This window comes from Etheostoma spectabile, chromosome 4 (assembly GCF_008692095.1).
Source record: "Etheostoma spectabile isolate EspeVRDwgs_2016 chromosome 4, UIUC_Espe_1.0, whole genome shotgun sequence".
Lineage (NCBI taxonomy): Eukaryota > Metazoa > Chordata > Actinopteri > Perciformes > Percidae > Etheostoma > Etheostoma spectabile.
Genome location: NC_045736.1, coordinates 12,282,367 through 12,303,684, shown reverse-complemented (window position 1 = coordinate 12,303,684; position 21,318 = coordinate 12,282,367). Strand labels below are relative to the sequence as shown.

At 40.0% G+C, this 21,318-nt stretch overlaps 1 protein-coding gene and 1 long non-coding RNA gene across 2 annotated transcripts in view; one reads left to right on the top strand and one right to left on the bottom strand.

Annotated features, from left to right (window-relative positions):
- The window catches only part of LOC116687366 (uncharacterized), a 138,087-nt gene that overhangs the window by 111,378 nt on the left and 5,391 nt on the right, over nucleotides 1–21,318 (bottom strand). The gene's annotated exons all lie outside the window — the stretch shown is intronic.
- si:ch211-286o17.1 (hematopoietic progenitor cell antigen CD34) lies at nucleotides 1,576–19,960 on the top strand. Its single transcript, XM_032512689.1, has 8 exons — nucleotides 1,576–1,834; nucleotides 11,165–11,245; nucleotides 12,766–13,013; nucleotides 13,698–13,790; nucleotides 15,180–15,300; nucleotides 16,056–16,108; nucleotides 17,084–17,233; nucleotides 18,468–19,960. Exons 1-8 carry the CDS (start codon nucleotides 1,750–1,752, stop codon nucleotides 18,654–18,656), a joined length of 1,020 nt encoding a protein of 339 aa, XP_032368580.1. The 5' UTR covers nucleotides 1,576–1,749; the 3' UTR covers nucleotides 18,657–19,960.

Sequence of the window (21,318 nt, the reverse complement as noted above, 5' to 3'; positions counted from 1 at the left end):
AATTGTCAGTTCTAGCTTGGAGGATGATTCCCGAATCAACCAGAGTTTAGAATGCCTACACAAAGACAGAGGAAGGTGAGGGACATCCGGCCGGAAACGAGGGACATCTGGTGGAACCTCCGGCGGAAATATCCCGTAAATGAAACGTCTACTGATAGATTAAATGAGATCTGGCGGTCATTGCACACAAGGATTTGTTATTACCTTAAAGGTACAATGACATGGAAGGCCAGAATATAGTATACTGTGGGTAAAAATGAAAGAAAGAGGGGAACGAGGAACAATATAGAAAGTAGGGGTGTCACAATACCAAAAGAATAGTAGTCGGCAGGAAAATACTGTCCTGCTGCCCTTTGCTGAGGGTAAAAGGTCTCTTCTATTCCTTAATGCCATCTGTCAGGAAGCTGTGATTCACGAGGACTCAAGTAGCAGAAATACTTAACTAGCTAATAGTCTAATGAGTGTTTTACTGGGGTGACATGACTGCAGCTGTCCAGCTGTGGCTGCTGTAATGGGCACACCACTGATTATTCTCTTCAGGTTTTCAGCAAAGCTCATCTCCAGTCACAGTGAGGGGCCAATTGCCCATCTCAGCGCCCCGCTGTTGGAGCTGAACATTTGATAGGGGTCTTGTCTGGCAAGAAGGAAGGAGGGTAACAGGGAGGAAATGGGGTAATGGAGGGAGGGGGGGAGTATGGGGCCAAAACAGGAACAGGGGGACTATGGTCAGTGGGACTGGTATCGAGTTACAAGGGCATTTCTCAAACATGTTAGATGTAGCTGTGGTCCAGTTTACTCCTCTTGTTGTTGCTACTTTTTTCTTTGTCTAGGAGGGTGGAACTTTTTTTAACAAGTCATTTAGCATACCTTCGCCAGTGGTTCCAGATGTGTGATTTACAGTGAGCATGAGAAACACTAGCAAAAGAGCTAACAAAAGTAAAGCAAAGATCCCCAAATTCCAGGGGGTTGGTGCGTTCGGGACTCTGTGGAAGTGTGAAAGGTTTAAGCGGATCCTGTGGTGTCCTCACTACTGGGATGGCTGTTGTTGATTGATGGCCTTGCTGAGTGGTGGGGGCTTCGGGTCACTGAAATGGATTAATGCCATTAGCATAACAGTGGATCACACTTTTGTTTCGAGGACGATATGCTGCTCCACGGTCTATCTCCGTAAGCCTATTAAGAACCAGAGTGTCACCCTATTGTCAGCTATCACCTTTCATTGTGTGGTGGATTACTGCACCCATCCAGACAGGGTTCACAGATCAGGCAGACATTGTAACCCAATGCGAGCAAATGACAAAGTAATGATCACCAAAACATAACCTGTCTACTCACAGTGGATTCAAGCACTGGAACTTCCTATTTAATGTGTATATATATATAAGTATAAACATTGATTGGTATTTGAAGAATGCTGCACACACACTGTAGTTTTTTTTCTTCTTCTTTTAAATACACAACATCCCAACAAGACCCCATTCTCCTCTGTCTGCCTTCTTGGAGAGGGGTGGAGGCACAGCGGAAGGGTTAAAGTAACCAGTGAAAGAAGGGGTGTAGGGCTGGGCCTGAGTAAGGAAGAGTGGGGTGGGGGTGGTATATAAAAAGTGGCAGAACACAAGTGGTGCTTTATCCACCCTGTCCCGCTCTGGGTAAGAGGAAACCCTTAACTGCTCCGGCTCAACCAGCTTCACACTTTTCTCCTATTCTTTACGCTCACACCCGTCGGACGCGTGCACGCTCAGGACCAGAATGGCAGCAGCATCTGCACGGAGAACACACAGGCTCTGCAAAACGCTGGCTTTTGGGCTGCTTCTCATGTCCTCACTGTTAAATGGTAAGTAGTTAAAATTCCTAATGCAAACAGGGTCAAGTTCTCAGAGATCGTATGGCCATCCATAGGGAGAGAGGGAGGGCCAGGAGGGGTGGGGTTAGGGTGGAGGAGTGTTTATTTGAATGATCTTTTGAATTGAATCCTAGTTTTAACCCTACAACCATGTTTTACTCTCTAGAACGCCGACTATCTCCATTCTGAAAACAAATCTAAAACATGTGAGACTTTATATGTTTTGAAAAAGGTTTGATAAAGATGTTTTTTTTTCCTCCAAGATGCAGACAGAAAACCTTACGTTAGCAAACAAAGGGATCATTTTAAAGAGTTGGGTTATTAATTATGTGGAGACACGGGGAGATTTTAAATGATTTAAAGTGAAGATCTTTATTGGGAATTTACAATATGCTGCTGTGTTTCCTTCTTGACTTTTTTCTATTCAGTTATAAATATTTGTGAACCTTCCTCTGGTGCTATGTTTGTGATTTCATTGACCCAATTCCCATGATCTTCAAGGACTTGTGTGCGTATATAATGTGTTTATTTATATTTTTAGCTGTGTAATGTGAGGCCAGTTGAAGCGTGCGTGAGAGGAGGAGCGAGGGTGTGGAGTTAGGTTGCTAATGTGGTTGTGCCGATGTAGTAGGAGCTTTAGGGATCAGGGAGGGCTGATAAGGTTAAATGTGGCTCACATGAGCTCTAAATACAGTAAGAACCAATTTAAGAGTTGCTTATTTAGAATCTCCCATAATCTTATCATTGTTAACCAATTAATAGGGTAAGGCCAATCTAGATTCACGCTGGGTTTCTGAAATTACCAGAATTTGCACAATGCAGTCAGTTTTAACTTTGAAAGAAATTTAGTAGAGTATGATTAATGTTTTTCCCCAACTTTTTAAAAAAAACAATCCAGGCCAATTTTAAAGTCCACTAGTTCAAGCCAAGTAGGCTACAATTAAAAAAAAGTCAGTTTCTGTTTTCCAAACATAAAGAGATAGATCACGTGGTGCGAGCAAATATGAAAATATGAACCTTTTTAGATGGTAGATTTGTTTTATCCCTCACTAGTGGCCAAGAAAAGTTCAAATCAAAATAAACACAAAGCCAGACCAAGATGTCAAATAGATGGAGCCCAGAATGAACTAAAAGGTATCCTCTCCTCTGCAGGGCTCTCTGTTGTGGCTGGAAATGAACCACACACGGAATTGCTTAATTTAAACCTTCTGTTAAATCATCTTGTTCATGGGATATATGGGAATGAGATCATCAGCAATAAGAGGCAGCTGCATCTGCTTTGGAAAATGTAACATAATGTCAACATTTAAAGGTCCCATGACATGGTGCTCTATGGATGTTTTTATATAGGCCTTAGTGGTCCCCTAAAGACTCTGAGACACCACAATACTGCACTAAGTGCAACCTGCACAATTGGTGCACTATTTACATTTCATCATACTATTTAAGTAGTTGCATTTTTGTATTCTCAAGTTGTATATATTCAAATATCTGTTCTTGTATTTTATTCCTATTATTATTATTATTATTATTATTTTATGCCCCTTATGACCTCATAAGGAGCAAGATTCCAGATCGGCCCATCTGAGCTTTCCTTTTCTCAAAGGCAGAGCAGGATACCCAGGGCTCGGCTTACACCTATCACCATTTCTAGGCACCGGGGGACCATAGGCAGGGAACACATGTTAAAGTTAAAAAACCTCAAAGTGAAATTATCATGCCATGAGACCTTTAAATTCTAAACCAGAAGGAGCAAACATTTTACACTGCTTTGGAGGGAAACAAATAAATAATAATCTCTTGATCTGCACTGCAATGTTTATCTTTCTTGGAAATCCCAAGGGGATAACACAAAGTAACTTGAAACAAGGCCAACCACAAGAGGCCAAATCTGCCTGTCAATATTAAGATAAATAGCAATGGAGCAGATATCAGATGTAGTAAATATAGGACAAACCACCTGTTTCCTGACTCAGACAACAATCCCTCTTGCAGAATTGTCTTGTCAACCCAGGAGATAGCAGCCGGTCAGAGTTATGTAAGCAGAGGAAAGATAGGCTTACTGTACAACTTTACTGTGATGAGGTCAGAGCGGTAGCGTGACGGTTACCTAGACAACCTGGAAGGGGGGAGGTCGTGGTAGTAGAATCAGAAACACCATAGGGAACCCCCTATTGAATATGTTTAGCAGACTTCTTTTGGAAAAGCAGTAACATTGTTCAATGAAGCAGTGCACACTGAAGTAAAAGGGATCCACCAAATAATCCCAGGAACAATGTCAACAACAAGAGGGTTTATTCCTCTCATGAAGAACGTAGCAGAGTGAGTCAAGTCAAACCCCAGTGTCAAGTAAGCCAGCGGTGGCAAGTACATCTGGGCGCACACACCCACACTCACACACAAGATCCTCATTCACTAAGACTTAGTATTTTTCATCCGTTCCTAGGAGGAGAAAGGCTTCTTTCCAGGGCTTCATCTTTGAACTTGTTCCAGTTCTAGCTCTTTACTTTTAGACTCTATTTACACTGTCTGTTCAAATACTATAAGGGTTGACACTGGGTGGGCATCTCTTGGCATCTCACAATTTGATTCCGATTCAGAGGCCAACGATTCCATTCTAAACCGATTATCCATGCATCTCAATGTAGCAATTGTTTTGTGTACATTTGAGTTTGCTAATCACTTCTTAGACAAAGCAACTAGACAAAGCTTAGGTTTTGATATATATGTATTCACAAGTTTTGATGAAATGTCATGTCTACTTATTTTGTAGTCATCCCATGCTTAAGCCTTAACCCTTGAGTTGTCTTCCCGTCGACTGTGCAACTTTGTGTTTTTCTGGGGTCTAAATTTTAACATTTTGTATTTCTTTTCTACACTTTTTTCAATGTTTTTGTCAGTTCAACTCCAATTTTATTGTTCCCCCCAAAAAGGTTTTGTCACTTTTTGGCATTTTTTTGTGTATGTTTTTTTGTCAATTCTTCCGCTTTTTTCGATGTGTTTTTGTCCAATTTATTTGGTCACTTTTTAAAAATGTTTTTTTTTTTACAGTGCTGAAAAAATTCATGTTTATGAGGATTTTTTCCTGCATTTTTGTAGCTTTTCCCCCCCAACATTTGTCAATTTTTTCAACATTCTATTACCATAGTGCTGATATAGAAAGTTTCTGTAAACGGATCAAATTTGACCCGAGGACAAACATGCAAAATGTTTCCTTTTGGCCATTTTTGTGTTTTTTTCTCCACTCTTTCCTAAACTCAAAGTTGTCGTCCATTATTCCATCCTCTTTCAGTCACTCTGTTTTCTGATTTCTAAATGTCTGAAGACAGTATTTTTTTTAAAATCAATTATTAAATGATCGTAATCGCGCATCAAATTGTTCTAGAGAGAATCTCGATGCACCTAAGAATCAATTATATTTCCCACCCCTACTTCGATTCAATTTTATTTATAGCGCTAAATCCCAACAACAGTAACTTGACATGGTACAGCCAAACAAGCTGCTTTTACCCAGAAGGTTCCCTGATATATGACTTAAATAAGCGGCAGGTAAGTCAAAGTGTCAATGTATCAGATGGCAGCATGTACTGTAAAAACTCAAAATTAAAGCAAATGATGTTTTAAAAGCAGAGAAAAAAAATCATTGCATATTGACAAAGGGCACTCTAGTTCAGCGTCTTAATGACCATTTATGGCTGTTTTTCACTTCACCCCTGGATGTATGTGCAAGTAATTACTCTGGTGGATTTGTTTTCTAAAGATATAGTATATCTCATTTTTTAATGGACAAAATCATTGCTGAGCCTCTGAGCTGTTGACGCCCAGATCTGCCTCACTCTGCAACAGGATCCTCTTAACGGTCTACCTGCATACACTCAAACTAGACAGACTCATTCTAGGTAATGAACACAGCCGTGAAACTTGGGTTGGCAATTGTGTGAGAGAGAGAGAGAGAGAGAGAGAGTGTGTGTGTGTGTTGGGAGTAGGGGGTGGTGATGATGATATAATGCTCCCAATTGAAAGCAGATGTCATGTTCCTGATTGTGGTCCCTAGAAACAGGCATCCTGCTTTCGATAGGGGGCTGCAGTGACCTCAGGGTTGGGTTGGGTGAATGCTGCAGCTGGGCAGCATCGGGTGGAGTAAGTGCTGCTTCCACAGGCCTGATTGAAACCATTACATCCAGTTACTTTTCTGCCAAAGTGAGAAGAATGGGCTGGGTTCTGCTATTAATCGCTGTGACAGGAATGACAGGGGAGGGGGTGCAACTGGGGGGGGGGTTGCAAGATAGCAGGGTCAGCAGTCTGTTGTTTCAAAGAGGGTAGAGTTGCAGTGCATGTTTAACCCTCAGGGACTAAGCTCCAATGTCACATTCCTCAGCACACTCCTAACTCAAATTAAGATGGTTTAAGATAAGCTTTAAATCCTGACAACACTCTGAAGGAATGACAATTTCGTTGACTGTCTAAAAAGTCAAACAGGGGTAACCACCAAAAAAAGATGAGAAAAAAATGTACTTTAGCACCTTTATTTTCACAATATATTATAACAATAATACGATTTTATAATCTCTCCATATAAACTTCTGATTAAATTCTGGAGCTACATTTAAAAGAATCAGAACCCAAGTATAATATTCATTTCTACTCTTGAGTAGATTCTGATAACCTTTAGAAAATAACACTTCAAATCCTAGTATAATTATGGGATGGCAGATTGGGAATTCTTAAATTAAAAAAGGTTATTTAAGAGTGATTACACTCATTGTTTTATCTCAATGTTCAGGTCTACTTTGAAATTCCATGTTGAGTTGAGTGCAGGAGGGTTTGGGGGGGCGGGGGCAGGGCTCTTGGATCAAATTTCTATCCAATGGATGCCAGTGATGCCAGAGAACCTCTGAAGAGGTATTGTGATGTTACAATTTTGAGGCTGGTCCAGACGAAGTAAAGGAAGACAAATCACACTTGATGACATGCAGTTTAATCAGTCGTTTTTGCAATTTTTGTTCAGTATTACCTTGCTCAGAAATGCTGAAATAATTGTACATAATGTTTTACGCATTAAGATTATCATTCCAAAACAGTTTTTATGAATTGGTGATGGTAATCCACCACTATGGGAGTCCCAGAGTAGGGGCGTTAAGAGACTCCCATGCTGCCCCTTCCCACTGAACCAACTCAATCAACACTGTACAAGGCATCCATACATATCCTGTGGACAGACACATTAGGACTACCTGCAGTCCATGTAACCCTGAGAGAAAAGAAGAGGCAATATGTCTTGAGAGCGTTTATAGACGCCGTCTTGGCTGGACAGACTTCTCGCACACTCAGTCAAAACAGATAGGACATCTACATTCAACAACAAAATATTGGAACTGGTCAATGCTGCAAACTTTATTCGTTGACAATAAAGATTTGTGAAAATGTATATGGCTTCATTTAGAGTCGGATTGTCTTGATTTCCAATGAAAAAGAATGTGGTTACTATTGTATGCTGCATGTGGCAGCAAGGGTGCTAGTAGAACCTCATTCATTGGGACTTTGCCATGGTGGTCCACCAACGTGTGCAGACCATTATCACCTCACCTTGCCCCTTTACACAGCACAAGGTTTTTCCCCAACAGAAGCCGGGGGCCAAGGGGGATAAGGCCATATTTTTGGGATGTTTGTCCCTCATTAACATATACAGTAGCCCAGAACTTCTCTGGAAGCCAGGCTGGAACCGGAGGCCAAAGACACGGGACGGGAGGGACTACCATGTTTTATAGATAAGACACACGATAGAGGGAGCACAGTGAAAGATGTATAGTAGTTGCAGATAAATGGGGGCATTGGTTGCATTTAGAAGACTTCTTAAATTTAAAATGATGAAGCTTGACATGAACATCTTTGTCCATTAGAGGAACTAAAACAAAGCTGTCAGTGAAGTACTGAGTTCCCATGCTCAGAGTCAATATGAGAGGCACAAGAGGCATAAATGCAAAGTTATGCAAAAACATGTGTACCTCCATTTGAAACTTGTGTTACACCATTACATACCCATGAAGCAAGCTTAAGAGACTGAATGCAAGGAGAGCTTTCTATGGCAACGGTAGAGAAAGTAGCCATTACTACAGGTCTCTTGGCATGTTGCTTTACATTTCTCTATATGGTGTGCGGGCTGAAGCTGACATGTCACCTCGATCGATGCCTGGGACTAGTTGTGCGTGGGAAGGCGAGCAGGCGTGGAGAGTTGGGAGGCTTGTCTTCTTCCTAAGCCTGCGAGTCCCAAGAGATGGGGGGTGCGGGGTGGAGCATTTCAAGACCGCAGCCGTCACTCAAAGCAATCGGGTGGGAAAATCTTCAAGAGAACAGTGAAGTCAGGGCCCAGGCTGTACACCATATGGAGTCAGGGCTGATTAGGTTTGTCATGTTTGTGCAATGAAAGCGAGACACGCGACTGATAACAGATTTCTTGGCCACTTTTTAACATTACAAAAAAAGAAGGAATAAAGGACAAGTCTGTGTGGGCATTAGTGATTATGCGAGGCTCGGGGGTTGTGATCGTCTCTGGTGTGAAGTACATGCATTGGTGGAATAGTTCGGTGTGAATAATTACCGTTAGCTGTGGCTCCTACACCCCAGTATCAATTACAGCACAAAAAGTACAGGTTACATATTCACAAGAAAGTTCCTTTTGTCTTGTTGTGTTGCAAGCCCTGAAAAAAAGGCCTGAAATTAATAATAGCTTTTAGGTCTACAATGAAAACAAAACAATAAAAGGCCTTAGTCAGATCCTGTTGTGTTGTAAATGTTGGTCATAAGTGGCAATAATATGTATCATTCCATCTGGGCTCTGGTCTGTCAGGGAAGTGTGTTTGTATGAAATGAGTGATGACTGGTCAGAGAGCTGAACAGTTTACTGGCAGTCTTGCAAAAAAACAGGGCACGTGTCATTGTGGCTTAATCTAAATAAGCATGTTTTGCTTTAATAAAATGCAGCAGCCAAGTTTACAATTGTGCTCGAGGAGCCATGAAATCATTAGCACAAGACTAGTAAAACACAGTTGCTTTTTACAATATGGATTAAACATCATCCTTAATGCTTCAAACCCTGCTGTGTGAACACTGAAATGTGTTAAAATGTTTTTCTCTCCCATTTTAAATGGAAATACAAATTAATTTCCAGTCACTTACCACAATATCCTTGAACGTCTGCTACTAATAACCTGACGACCAAAGTGATCACAGAGCTGAAACACATTTCAGCCTCTGCACTCTCACACTCCTTTGTGTCACATTTGTATGAAAAATACTCAAAGATTTATTCCCAACCATCTCACCTATTTCAAACCTCATCCTTTCCGGTAAAATAAACAGACAGACCACACAGACAGGGGAGGGATGGCAGCTGTAGGCTACAAGCTGCAGACTGGAGGTCTTATAGACAGACTTAACACGATTAGGGAGTCCTTGACCTGTTGCAGGTCCACACGCACACTAATGCTACTAATGGTAAACTGGAGATGGGAAGGATACTGAGATAAGGGAACATTCTGGCTCCTGAGTGAATAGGGAGTAGATCCAAAAGAGAGCCTTCTTGCCCTTTACTTTAAGTTTGACATGGGTAAAACAAAAAAGGAAAATGCAAAACGGCATTTTGTGGGTCAGTGACTTTGATGTGTTTTCTCATTTATCTGAAGCAGTTACAAAGTGTAGACTTATTTCCCCTGTGTACACACACTATGACAGACGGCTGCAATGGGCAGTTGGCTAAGCATGCCCAAAGACCTCCTTGGAGATGACCAGCCACACAGTATTTACTCTGTACTAGTGGCACCTGTCTGTCACAATGATCTATTTAAGGAAGTCGGTGGACATGTGTCACAGTGCCACCACTGTGTGAATATACAGTATGTGTCTTGTGTGAAAATCTCAAGTAGTGACTATAGTGAGGAGACCATAGGGTGTTACAGAGGTGAAAAACAACTCATAATGTACAATGAAGGCAAAAAGTAGGCTAACAAACTGAATGCAGTTTCTTTTGTTATACTGTAAAACGCTTGTTCAGATAAGTTGTATTAATAAACACAAGAGTCATCACCACAAACTCAATCTGGCAATATTAAGAAGTATTGCTGTTGTTAGACAGAGAGCGAAATCTAGGTAAAAGGAATTCATCCTGGATATTCTGGTTTGACTCATGGATCGTACCCTTGCAATTTGACCTGAGCAAATCCGAACAATAAAGGCCTCAGCTCATTAGCTCAGTGACTGCAGGGTGTGGTAGCGTATTTAACTAATTTGCACAGAGAATAAAAGTGTGCCCTGAAACTTATCCAGGGTATTACAGCTTTGCAGGTAAAGCATTTTTTAGCTGAAAGAACCTGAATAGAATTATCATATCAAGACTTTGATTTAGTGTTGCATTTCATCAAGGACTCCCCTCCCAAAGTTACACAGATCTCTGAAAACAGAAAAGGGTAGAATGGTAGAACCACACAATTCAAAAATTTGGAAAAAGTGGCATCATTACCTGACACCTTCCAGGAGCACATTTTAAATCAGGGCATTCAACTGTTTAAAAGCGTAGATGGAAAATCATTCACCTCACAATAATATATTTCAGCAACTCATTTTGTATATCCCATTCGTGCCAAACCTAAAGCGAGTCACTGTGACCACAGGATCTATTGAAAAAAACCTCAAAGTGAGAAAGATTGAATTTCAAAGTAAAAGACTTCATGACGTGTTCCATGGATCTGAGCACAACAGTTATCTACTGCAATAAGATCTTTTACCTAATCTTCCATCGCTGTAGAGGCCTCTATAGACACAAAGAAATCCCACCGCGAGCACACCAAAGAGCTCTCACACTGCATGAGCTCATGCATTACGACGATAATTGACGTTACGAGAGCACACTGGTGAAAACTACCGACGATCTGAGCTGTGAGCTACTACCTCACATTACAACTTTAGCAAATCAGTGCATCAGAACTATAATGTGTTGATGTGGAATAGCTGGACTAAAGTAGCTGGAAATACAAGAATCTGAATCTGCAGCTGTGATAATTGTCCACTTTAGTACATGTGAGCTTTGGTGTGTGCAAGTTACCGACATCCCATTATAAGATATCTGGATACCAGGGCTGTACTTGAGTCCTTGAAATGATTTAGAAAAATCTCTTACTTCAGGTATCTGGTATGTCATTGTGTTTGTCACAGATGTAATGATATTCACTGGTTTAACAGTATGCCACTGCATCTACATGACAATATCAATTACACTGTTTGTGTTTTTCAAACAAAGTCACACCAAGCCTCATTTTGATTTAACAGCAGGAGTCACGGAAGAGGACGTTGTCGCTGCAGAGGAACACATACGAGGAGACATGATTCCAAAGGCAACTGAAGCTCCTGGTAAGAAACACTGACTAGCACCAACATTCATCTATAGAAATATTTTGTAGATCTAATCTCTAGATCGACTTATCACCAGCACAAACTAATGAGGAAAAACAAGCACACTATTTCCCTCTCATTCTATGGAAAAAAACAAGTCAGTAACTTGTTTGATAGTCACTCTACAGTGGTGCTCAAAAGTTTACATACACATGCTTAAGTTGACTAAAAAGAGGAATAAAAAAATCATGTTTGGAAATTTATTTAATACCTAAATTAAAAAATGAGGTAAAATCCAACCTTTAAGGACACCAATTTTCTTTGTGAATGAATAACGTATTGTAAATGAATAAATGTTCTATTTAAAATACAGGGGTCATAAGTATACATACCCCTATGTTAAATTCCCATAGAGGCCGGCAGATTTTTATTATAAAGGCCAGTATTTCCTGGATTCAGGATATTATGCTACTGATAAAGTTCCCTTGGCCTTTAGAATTAAATAGCCCCACATCCTCAACATACTCTCACCATGCTTAGAGATAGGCATGGTTATTTCAGTTAGACTAATACCTGGTTTGATTTGCATTGAGAGATGATTTTATAGAAAGTATCCCATGCCTATCTTAAGCATGGTGAAGAGTATGTGAGGATGTGGGGCTATTTAATTCTAAAGGCAGGGAACTTTATCAGGATGCATAATATCCTGAATCCAGGAAATAAATGGCCTTAATAATAAAAATCTGCCTGCCTCTAGGGAATTTAACATAGGGGTATGTATACTTATGACCCCTGTATTTTAATAAGAACATTTATTTATTACAATAAGTTATTCATTCACAAAGAAAATTGGGGTCCTTAAAGGTTGGATTTACCATTTTTAATTTAGGTATTAAAATAAATTCCAAACATGATTTTTTTATCCTCTTTAGGTCAAACTTAAGCATGTGTATGTAAACTTTTGAGCACCACTGTATGTGTGTGCAGAATTCACTTTACAGACTTTAAAAGAAACACAACCTCAGACCCTTCCTCTGTAAACACAGCTGAGCCCAACCATTGGTCCCTTCAACAGACATGCTGTACGCTTCCCTACACTCCACTTCTGCTTTTCAGGAACTAATAACTTCTGATCTATGTGTCTGAAAGCCTATGTGTACTGTTATTAGGGCTGTGCAATTAGTCAAAATATAATCATGATTCCGGGTCCCATTGATCACAAAAACAGAATAATTGAGAAAAACAATTATTTAGCTCATTATGTTTTTCAAGTAAACACTTATTTTCTCTTGTGTTCTGAAGGAAAAAATAAACTTTAATTAAGTATTACGGCAAATTTCACAGTTGTAGGTGTCTTTTTTTTTATTGTTGACATTATGTTTAACATTTTCCCCTGTTTTTTTAAGATAATGATAGCAACATCTTTCCAGAAGTCAGCGAGTAATCGTGGTTTCACTATTGACTGAAATAATCGTGATGATATATATTTTTCTCCATTACCATAAACTGTTTTAATATTGAACAAATGGGTTTTGCAGAGCCAGATGACCCGCAAATCTTGCTTTTCCCTACTGTTGGAGCTCTGACTGAACAGACGACAGCAGCAGCAGCAACACCAACAGCTACAGAAGAGCCAGGAGACAATAACGACAGCGGCCCAGAGGAGACCGCAGATAAGAAAGACGGGTTCACAGTTGAGGTCCATACTAATATTGACAAAATTGTGGAACCAGTGACCCCAGCATCTATGCCTGCCAGAGGCGACGGTGGCAAAAACATTCCCCGGGTATGATAAAGACTCAATCTGTCATAAAGCAGAAAGGAGGTTTCTTGTTGGCAATATGCAGTCTGGGTGTATCTGTAAGGATAGTATATCTGAGAGTTATTATAAAGAGCTCAGAATCACAATCATTTTAGAACAGTTCTATTAAATCAATAGTATTTCTTACTAGTCTTACTTTTGCATGTTGGGACACCTTTTATTTTTATGCATCACATTTTCAAATGTGCTACTTGCAAATGGTTCTTCTCCAAGCAGAGAAGGAAGAGTGGTAGTTTTTTTTGCATAATTTGCCATGTTTGGTCTTGTTTACAAATGTTGTTCTTCCAGCTAACATTGCGTTCAAATGTGTAGTATATGAATGATTTATCTCAGTCTCATTGCCAGAGGGCCTATGATTTTCTTTAGTTTTCTGAGCTGCTCAAAGTAGTAATATATGCTGTGCTGTAGGTGCACTTGTTTTATTTACCCTCGGATTGCTATAAAAATTAGTATCAAAACATTCAAAAAGAAAGGCGTATAATAGAGGGAGCAGGCCAGAGGCATTCATTTGTGTTTATCCTAATATGTGATGTAATATGATAAGGCCACAAACAACTAATTCTGTACAATTTGGCCAATGACATAAAGCAGTGATGACGGAATAGTAAGCCATGGGATGATAAAAGGAGTTTTGGTTTCTCTCTACAGCCAGTGCCACAGGAGGATGTTGTATGTGTCAGCAAAGAGGCGGTCCAGGACAAAAACGCAGTCAATCTAAAACTCAAGGCCTCCTCCAACTGTGTAAGTTCGGAAAACACCTTCTATCTGTTTATGTATGTGCTATTGAATAATGTATGTTTGTCTGGCAGAGCAAAAAGAAAACATTTTTGCTTTTACATTGCTGTAGTATTGATGACACAGAGAGGGCTGCTAACAATTTTACAGGGGCCTTATGAACCCTGTAGGGGTGCAAAAAAGTCATGCATATTTAGACACACACAAATGATGCCATTTCCAGTTGGCTACCAGCTTGCTAAACATACGTTCAGTAGGAAATCCTACCTTATTTATGTCATTTTATGTTACATACAATACAAACATGTCTATCTTTTTTAAACACTGACTTGTTATGTGGAGAGGAAGCCCATGAGATTTCTGTTGCCTGTAAGCCAGGGCATGGATTGAGCCGTGAGGGCAGAGGGAGAGGGCCACAGTGGGTGGGCTCCCCGCTGCTGTAGACCGTGTGATGTCTAGAGGCCTGAAGCAGCAGAGTGGGTGTGTTTAGAAACATGCATTTTTCTCAGTGTAAGGATAACAGCTTTAAGCTCTATATGAATTACAGCACCTATGTAGTATGAAACCACAAGCTGTGATTTCTGCTAGCAATGGCTCTCACATAGCATTAGCATCACAATATACAATAGCTCCTCTATTGTATACTTTCCTTACTTACTCTAACAGAGACATCAATCATACTCTGACAATCCAGCCATTGATATAATAATTGTTTTTTTGTTTTGCCTCAGTATTTTGTCTCTAACCAACCCCAATATTTAGCCTTTTAGACTAACCTGAGATCTAAAGTGAACTCTAACTCTTAGTAGCTGTTGGGCTCTGCACAGGCTCTTCAGCTCCATATCACTGATGCTCGGAAGATGCACAGTTTTAGTCCCCTCCTATTCTGGGGGGTTGCACATCCCATGGCAGTGTAATACTTCCAGTCAGGAGTCACAGTAATCTTGCCTTTTTTAAATTTCCTTAGGAAATACAGCCGTTCCTGAGCTTTCTTTACACAGAGATCAGTTAAAGAGAGTCTTAACACAAAGATTTCCAGATGGATGTCACTGTGTCCCGCCCATAGCTAGGCATTCAGCCATCTGTGCACTCCTGAAGCTGGATCAAGGGCTACTACACAGTGGCACATTGATGTTTGGATCAAATTACATCAGTGTGCACAGGGTTGTTATAGTCCTTATTGGAATAAAGACAAAGAAGCAGGGAGAGTTAGAGGTGGAGTGGAAGATGTAAGGCAATATTGAAGGCAGGTGTTGAGATTTTGCAGAGTGCTACTGATTTGGAATTAGCGTTGAATGTCACGGTGCAAGTTAGAACTTGAGCAATTAAAGTGTTCATATATTGAAATGAAAAACATTTCAATTCTATTTATCTTTTATTTTGGTCTCCTTGCAGAAAGACAGCAAAATGAAGATTGAAAGTGTTCTGCAGCAGCTGTGTGGTGAAGACTGTAAGCTAGATATCTACCAAGAGGACAACTCAGACGAAGTCTTTGTATCTGGAAAGTATGTTGAAGGTCAGTAACGTACTTATGGCAATTAATGTGATTTTTTTTAAGAAGACAAAGCACATTCTTAGACCTAATAAGATGGTATTCTGAGTTTAGAGCATTAGATCAGTAGCCAATTATGAGGCTGCTTTGAAAGTTTTCTAAGTAGCATCATTTAGCTCTCTCTAAATCTTGATTTATAGCAACAGCGTTGCTATCTACGTAGGTACGTGGAGAAACAAACCTACGCCCGACCCTACGTCGTAGCCTGACGTGCACCTCTCGAAAAATGTAACTACACGTCGCGGCGACGCATGTCTCTCGGCCGTGGCTTGGTAGCGTTGCATTTCGCCCGACTCATTTCCTGGTTCTCCTTCTCCATAAACAACATGACATCAAGGAGAGGGTTAACTTTTCCTGCTACAGATTTACAACTGTGGTCAGAAAGCACAGGGTACATAATGTTTCTCTCACTATGACTCTTGAGTCGCTACTCGCTCTGAAGCTAATCGCCCTCACACACACACACACCACACACACACACACACACACACACACACACACGTATAGACATCAGGCCACTTACGTAGGTTACAGCGAAAGCTCTGCACGGAGCCTCCGTGGAGCCTTAAATCAAGCTCAAACCTACATTAACATCAGCTCTATTGCTCCAAACTTTAAACACTCCAATTTACTTTACTGGCAGTCATCTCTACTTACACTTCTCCGTGAATAAAAATGTAACAAACAACATTTTTTTTCTTTTTTTTTTTCCTTTGCAGATGATGTTGCAGGCATGGCTAACAAGTTCAACAATGACAACATCAAAGATAAGGTACAGTACCACATCTATTGTAGAAATACTCTACACATTTATCTTGTTACACACAAGCACGCGCGCGCACACACACACACACACACACACACACACACACACACACAAACACAAACACTTCAGTTGGTAACTGCAGAGTCATAATTAGGTTTGTGACTGTGAATTTCTTCCAAATGCATTAGACTATGCTTTATATCTTTTCTATGCATGGGACTCACTATGACATGGCCAGTCAACATCACCATGCACCATGGAGGGACTGTAAAATACACATCCAACAGGCCAAGGTTACATCCACTGGACTCAGCCACCATAAATTTGCTGGTAGACTCCTAATCAAACTAAATGGGGGAATACACAAGAAGAAAATCCCTCCCTGAGTGTGTAGACGTTTCCAAAGGCTTTACGCTGCCACGCGGTCAGTTTGTGTGACGGACAAAGAGTCCACAAACAATCCACTTGACAGCCGCAAAAATATTATTTACTACCTAGGGAGCACTCTCTGGGTGTGCCTGTCCCACCCCTCTGTCCCACCCCTCTGTCCCTTTGCATTCAACATACACTACATTACCCTCCAGCACATACTACATAATCCTCTATGTTTCAGAACAGTCACTCTCTTTATTATGCCGTCTACAGCCCGCTCGCTGGCATATTTTTGTTTTGACACAGCCTTAAAGCCAGAGGAAATAATGCCAATTCTATGGGTACATCTCCATAAACAGGTGGGGTTGTGTTTTTTACTTACAGTCATGATAGACATGACCTGATAATGAAGATGTCCCCCTGCCAGTATAATGATTACACACTATGTACACCTGCAACATCTGCAATATATTTCATGTTCCCATGCATGTCAGATGCTGGACAGAGTGTTTGTTGATTTGTTTGTGTTGCTAGAGGCACTATAATTTTGACTTGGTGGAGACGCCCAACATTTGACTCATGTTATTTTGTTCTCCTTTCTGTTATCAGACTGATGTGGAGGAGGCTGTTCCTCGTTGGGGAAAGAACTCCAAGTTGGTGCTGGTTTCTTTGCTACTGACTGGCCTGTTGCTGGCTGCACTGCTGGTAGCTGGTTATTACCTTAAAACCCACCGCAAGAACTCCAAAGGAGTCAGACTGGTGAGTAGAAGAGAGGTGTGTTGTGTCACACGGTTACTCATCTTGTTTAGGTTGCATTTAAACGAAGACACTGCATACGTTTAAAAGAAATCCCACCTAGGCCAACATTTTCTTTCTACACTGTATTGCCTGCCTTCAGTGCAAGTAAAGAAAGGCATCATGCGCTGTAATGAGGCACCCACCGTTATTGACCTAAAATAAGATAATTTGGCCCCACAAGATCCAGTTCATTGAGGAAATTGTACATGGTGACAGTTTATTTGAAAAAATAAATAAATAATAAAAAATAAAAAAATAGTACATGGATTTGAGGTCAAATGTATGGTTATCTTCAGGTCAATTCTTTACTCAAGAGGACATGCCTGAGTCACATGTTTAACTCAAAGCAGCGAGTGCTTTCGTCTTTTTCTACTTCAATCCCCTGCCAGAGGGCTACAGATGGTTTTAGTCCCCCCCCCACCCCCTTTCTCTCAAGCTCATGACATCACTTCTTTAAGTGTTTACATATGGGGGCATGGTTTGGATGAAACAGATTGCTAAATTGTCTTATTTATTGAATAAGTGTCTGTCACAGGCATGACATTTTACCCTTAGGGTTCTTAACAGAAAAAACACCACTCACCAAACTTAAACTAAGTCACTTACAAAAGGGGTCATATGTTCAGTTTGAAGCAAAGTAAAACAAGCAGGCATGCATGTTGTTGACCTTCTATCAGTAAAACAATTACCAACAGCCTTCTGACTGAGTGCGCACACACACACCCCCACACACACACACACACACACACACAGCTGAAACCTCATTAACAAAGAATGCATTTGTTTATTTTAACGGCCACAAAAAACAAATCCAATTTCAACCTCACACTTTCTTGATTGTTTGTGTGTCATATTTGAACAGTAAAATTAAACTTGAAGAAAAGGAAGAGATCGGAGAGCTTCTTGGAAACAATGTTAGTGAAAAAAAGACAAGGGGACATCAACAAATCCAGCCTTTAATACATCTGGTGCATTCTTAATTTAAAAGAATAAAAAACAAATTTTTTCAGCGTCAAAGTTGTTTTTTAATCTTATTCTATTGAGAATGCACCAGATGTATTAAAGGCATTTCGAAAAGACAAGTGCCTTGGGTTCTTTCTTGATGTCTAGTAGAATTAAACGTGGTGGTACATGTGCATCTTAAACCGGTTTTATCTCTGATGTTAGTTTTGTTCTGTGCTCTGTTTTTTCCTAGGCCGAATCTTTCCAGGTGGATGAGGAGAACCAGGCCAATACCCTGGTGTCTGTGGCCCCCCTACCCCAAGAGCCTCTGGACAAGCAGACCATCAATGTTGAGTCTCCACCAGAAAATGGGACCAACCCTGCCCCCACCACTAACGGACACTCTGCCACCCAGACCCCAGTGGCCGACACGGAGATGTGAATCACGACACCTCGGACCTCCTGTCCTAACCATCACCCACTGGGACACACTACCCACAAGCCCCTCTGCTGCCTCAGAGACTGTCCACACACTGAGACATATTCAACAAGAATCCGTCAAATACATTCACCTCCCCTCTTTCTCGACTGCACCTCTCGGGCCGCTGATGACAACAACGATGAAGCTCATGACAATGATGACGATAAGGACAATGCCTGTAATGTGAAAAGTGTGGGATCTTTGCTGGTGTCAAGAGGAGTGTACATACCCTGTGTTTAGGACTGTGACTGCTCAGCAGGGCACTGACTGGGATTTGTTAGCTGCCCTAACTTTAGTCTGGTTGTAACAATCATTGCACAATCCCCAAACAATGCCAAATATGTGCTGTTGATTTCCGATGAAGAAGCAACAAATCCATATCAATCCATAATTGTGATGCAATGATGCAATGAAATGAGACCAGTTGACTGACGCTTACTGCATTCTTTTTAAATATATATTTCGATTCAGGAAATGTTTTTGCCTCAAAACAAATCTTTAAAAACTTTTTTTTAACTTCTAATTGGGTATATTTTCTCAGATTGCCAAACTGTAATGAAAAACCTGCCATCTTGGCAAAAGCCTTGCTTGTCACTGTTGTAAACCAATTGCCATAGTATAGCAACGATAGCATAGCAAGCATGGTCTTTGGTTTTTACCAAGGAAGGAAATAAATCCACCAAGCTATTCATACCATGGAAATGTCAGCTGGACACTGAGTATTTGACTCAATGCTTTAGATTGATAAGCATCATTAACAACTTAACCTACTGACAACTACTGACCATTGGTCAAAGTTAAACTGGGTAGTAATAGTAAGGGTAATAGGTTGCACAATTCATTTAAGTTTTTGTGATAGCATGGTGATTTTAATGTCATTAATGAACATGAAGTCTTTTTTTTTCTTTTTTTTCTTTTTTTTAAACAAATGCAAACTTTTACTACTCTCACTACTGTCTTTGCAAATGGTGAAAAGCAGCGTTTTTTAAATTCAGAGAAAAAGGAAAAACATAAAAAACACCAAACAGACTGGGAGTTTCCTAGGTGCCGAGCTGGAAAACAAAATTACTGCCATGAAAAAACATTTCCTAGACTGGCTTCTTTCCTTGTTGATATAAAACTTTGTTTTTCCATCAGTGATATACATGTTTAGCTGCTCTTTTGAACAACTGGCTGATTTCATAATGTACTGCATGTGTAAATAAGCCTGCTTTTTCTGTTAGTTGTAGCTGTGCCTGACTCATAAACTGTGATTGTTGACAATATCTCTGCGGGTTGTCGTCAGCTTACTTCTGTTGTGCTCACTTGATTTATGAACAGAATGTTCAGTAAAATACTCAGGAATATATCTAAACAGTTTATCCAAGATCCATGGTATGGTAAAGTTAAACCAGCTACTTAATTACTTTCTAAATATATGTTCAGTACTGTATCCTCATTCTAAACAACCACTGAAACTAAACATGGCTGTGGCTGTTTTAAAATGTTCACTCCACCAAAGATAATGAACACAACCTGTCACCCAATGAAGTGGGCTCTCGATCCTCGGAAATGAACTAAGTTATGATTTACTGAGAGCAAAGTTTTTTTGATTTAATCTCCAAGAGCTTGTTTTAAAATAGACACGTAAACTTGCTCTCAAAAATTGAATATAAATGACTCAAGTTAGCCTAAATGAAGCAGACATTAAAAAGGCAATTTAGGGAAATAATAGAATTTAACCTTGGTACAGGAAAACTCTCGTCTGTGATTACGAGGTTAGATTATGCTTGGATTTCAGTAGTAGTTTCTATAAAAACACAAAGCAATATTTTGACTAAAAAGGCAGAGCAGAAAATAGCCCAGAGAACCAAAGCCTGTGGTTTGAATGTTCATCATGAAAAATAAAATGTGGTATTCAAAACATAGCATTAGCGACGTGCTTCAGTGAAGTCAGTGGACTAATGGATTGCCCAGAGTTGCTTATGTACAGAGGGAGGAGACACTCCCGACAAACACACACATTTTTAAATACCTGTCAATCTAAAGAGCTCAACAACATTACAAGTAGTTAGTATTATTCTTTTAGAGCTCTTCCAAAATTTTACTTACATTGTCTGACACATCATTGAAATTACACTGATCCGATTATTTAAAAAATCCGTGACAAAGAAAGTATTTAATGTCACGTCTGATCAATACCAGATTCTGTTTTGAATAAGACCGGCATCAGCACCAATCCAGTAAATTGGATTTGTGCATTACTGTATAGTAGATACGGTATGTCCAAAAAACTGATGCCTCAATTTGACAGGAGAGTGACAGAAAAACACAAAATCTTAGACAGGGTATGTACAGCAATCCTTTAGTTAAATTTACTACTTTTTAATACCTTTTTTACTACCTTCAGAATTTTTTTTAAAACCATCACGACAATGACAAAGTGTTAATCAGCGACCTTTCTATTATTTACACAGATTTTGGACATTATAACATACAGAAATGAATGATTTAGAGACAACATAACTAACAACATCTTGCACATATTTATTCACTTAGTAAATAAAAGTAAACAAACTACATAAATGTGCAATGAAGAGAATGGATAGTTGAGAACTGAGATCCAAAGTGGGAGGGTCTAGTG

Coding starts and splice junctions, on each gene's coding strand:
- si:ch211-286o17.1 (XM_032512689.1), top strand. CDS start 1,750: ATGGCAGCAGCATCTGCACGGAGAACACACAGGCTCTGCAAAACGCTG. Junction 15,301..16,055: donor ATCTGGAAAGTATGTTGAAG/GTCAGTAACGTA, acceptor TTTCCTTTGCAG/ATGATGTTGCAGGCATGGCT. Junction 16,109..17,083: donor ATGACAACATCAAAGATAAG/GTACAGTACCAC, acceptor TTCTGTTATCAG/ACTGATGTGGAGGAGGCTGT.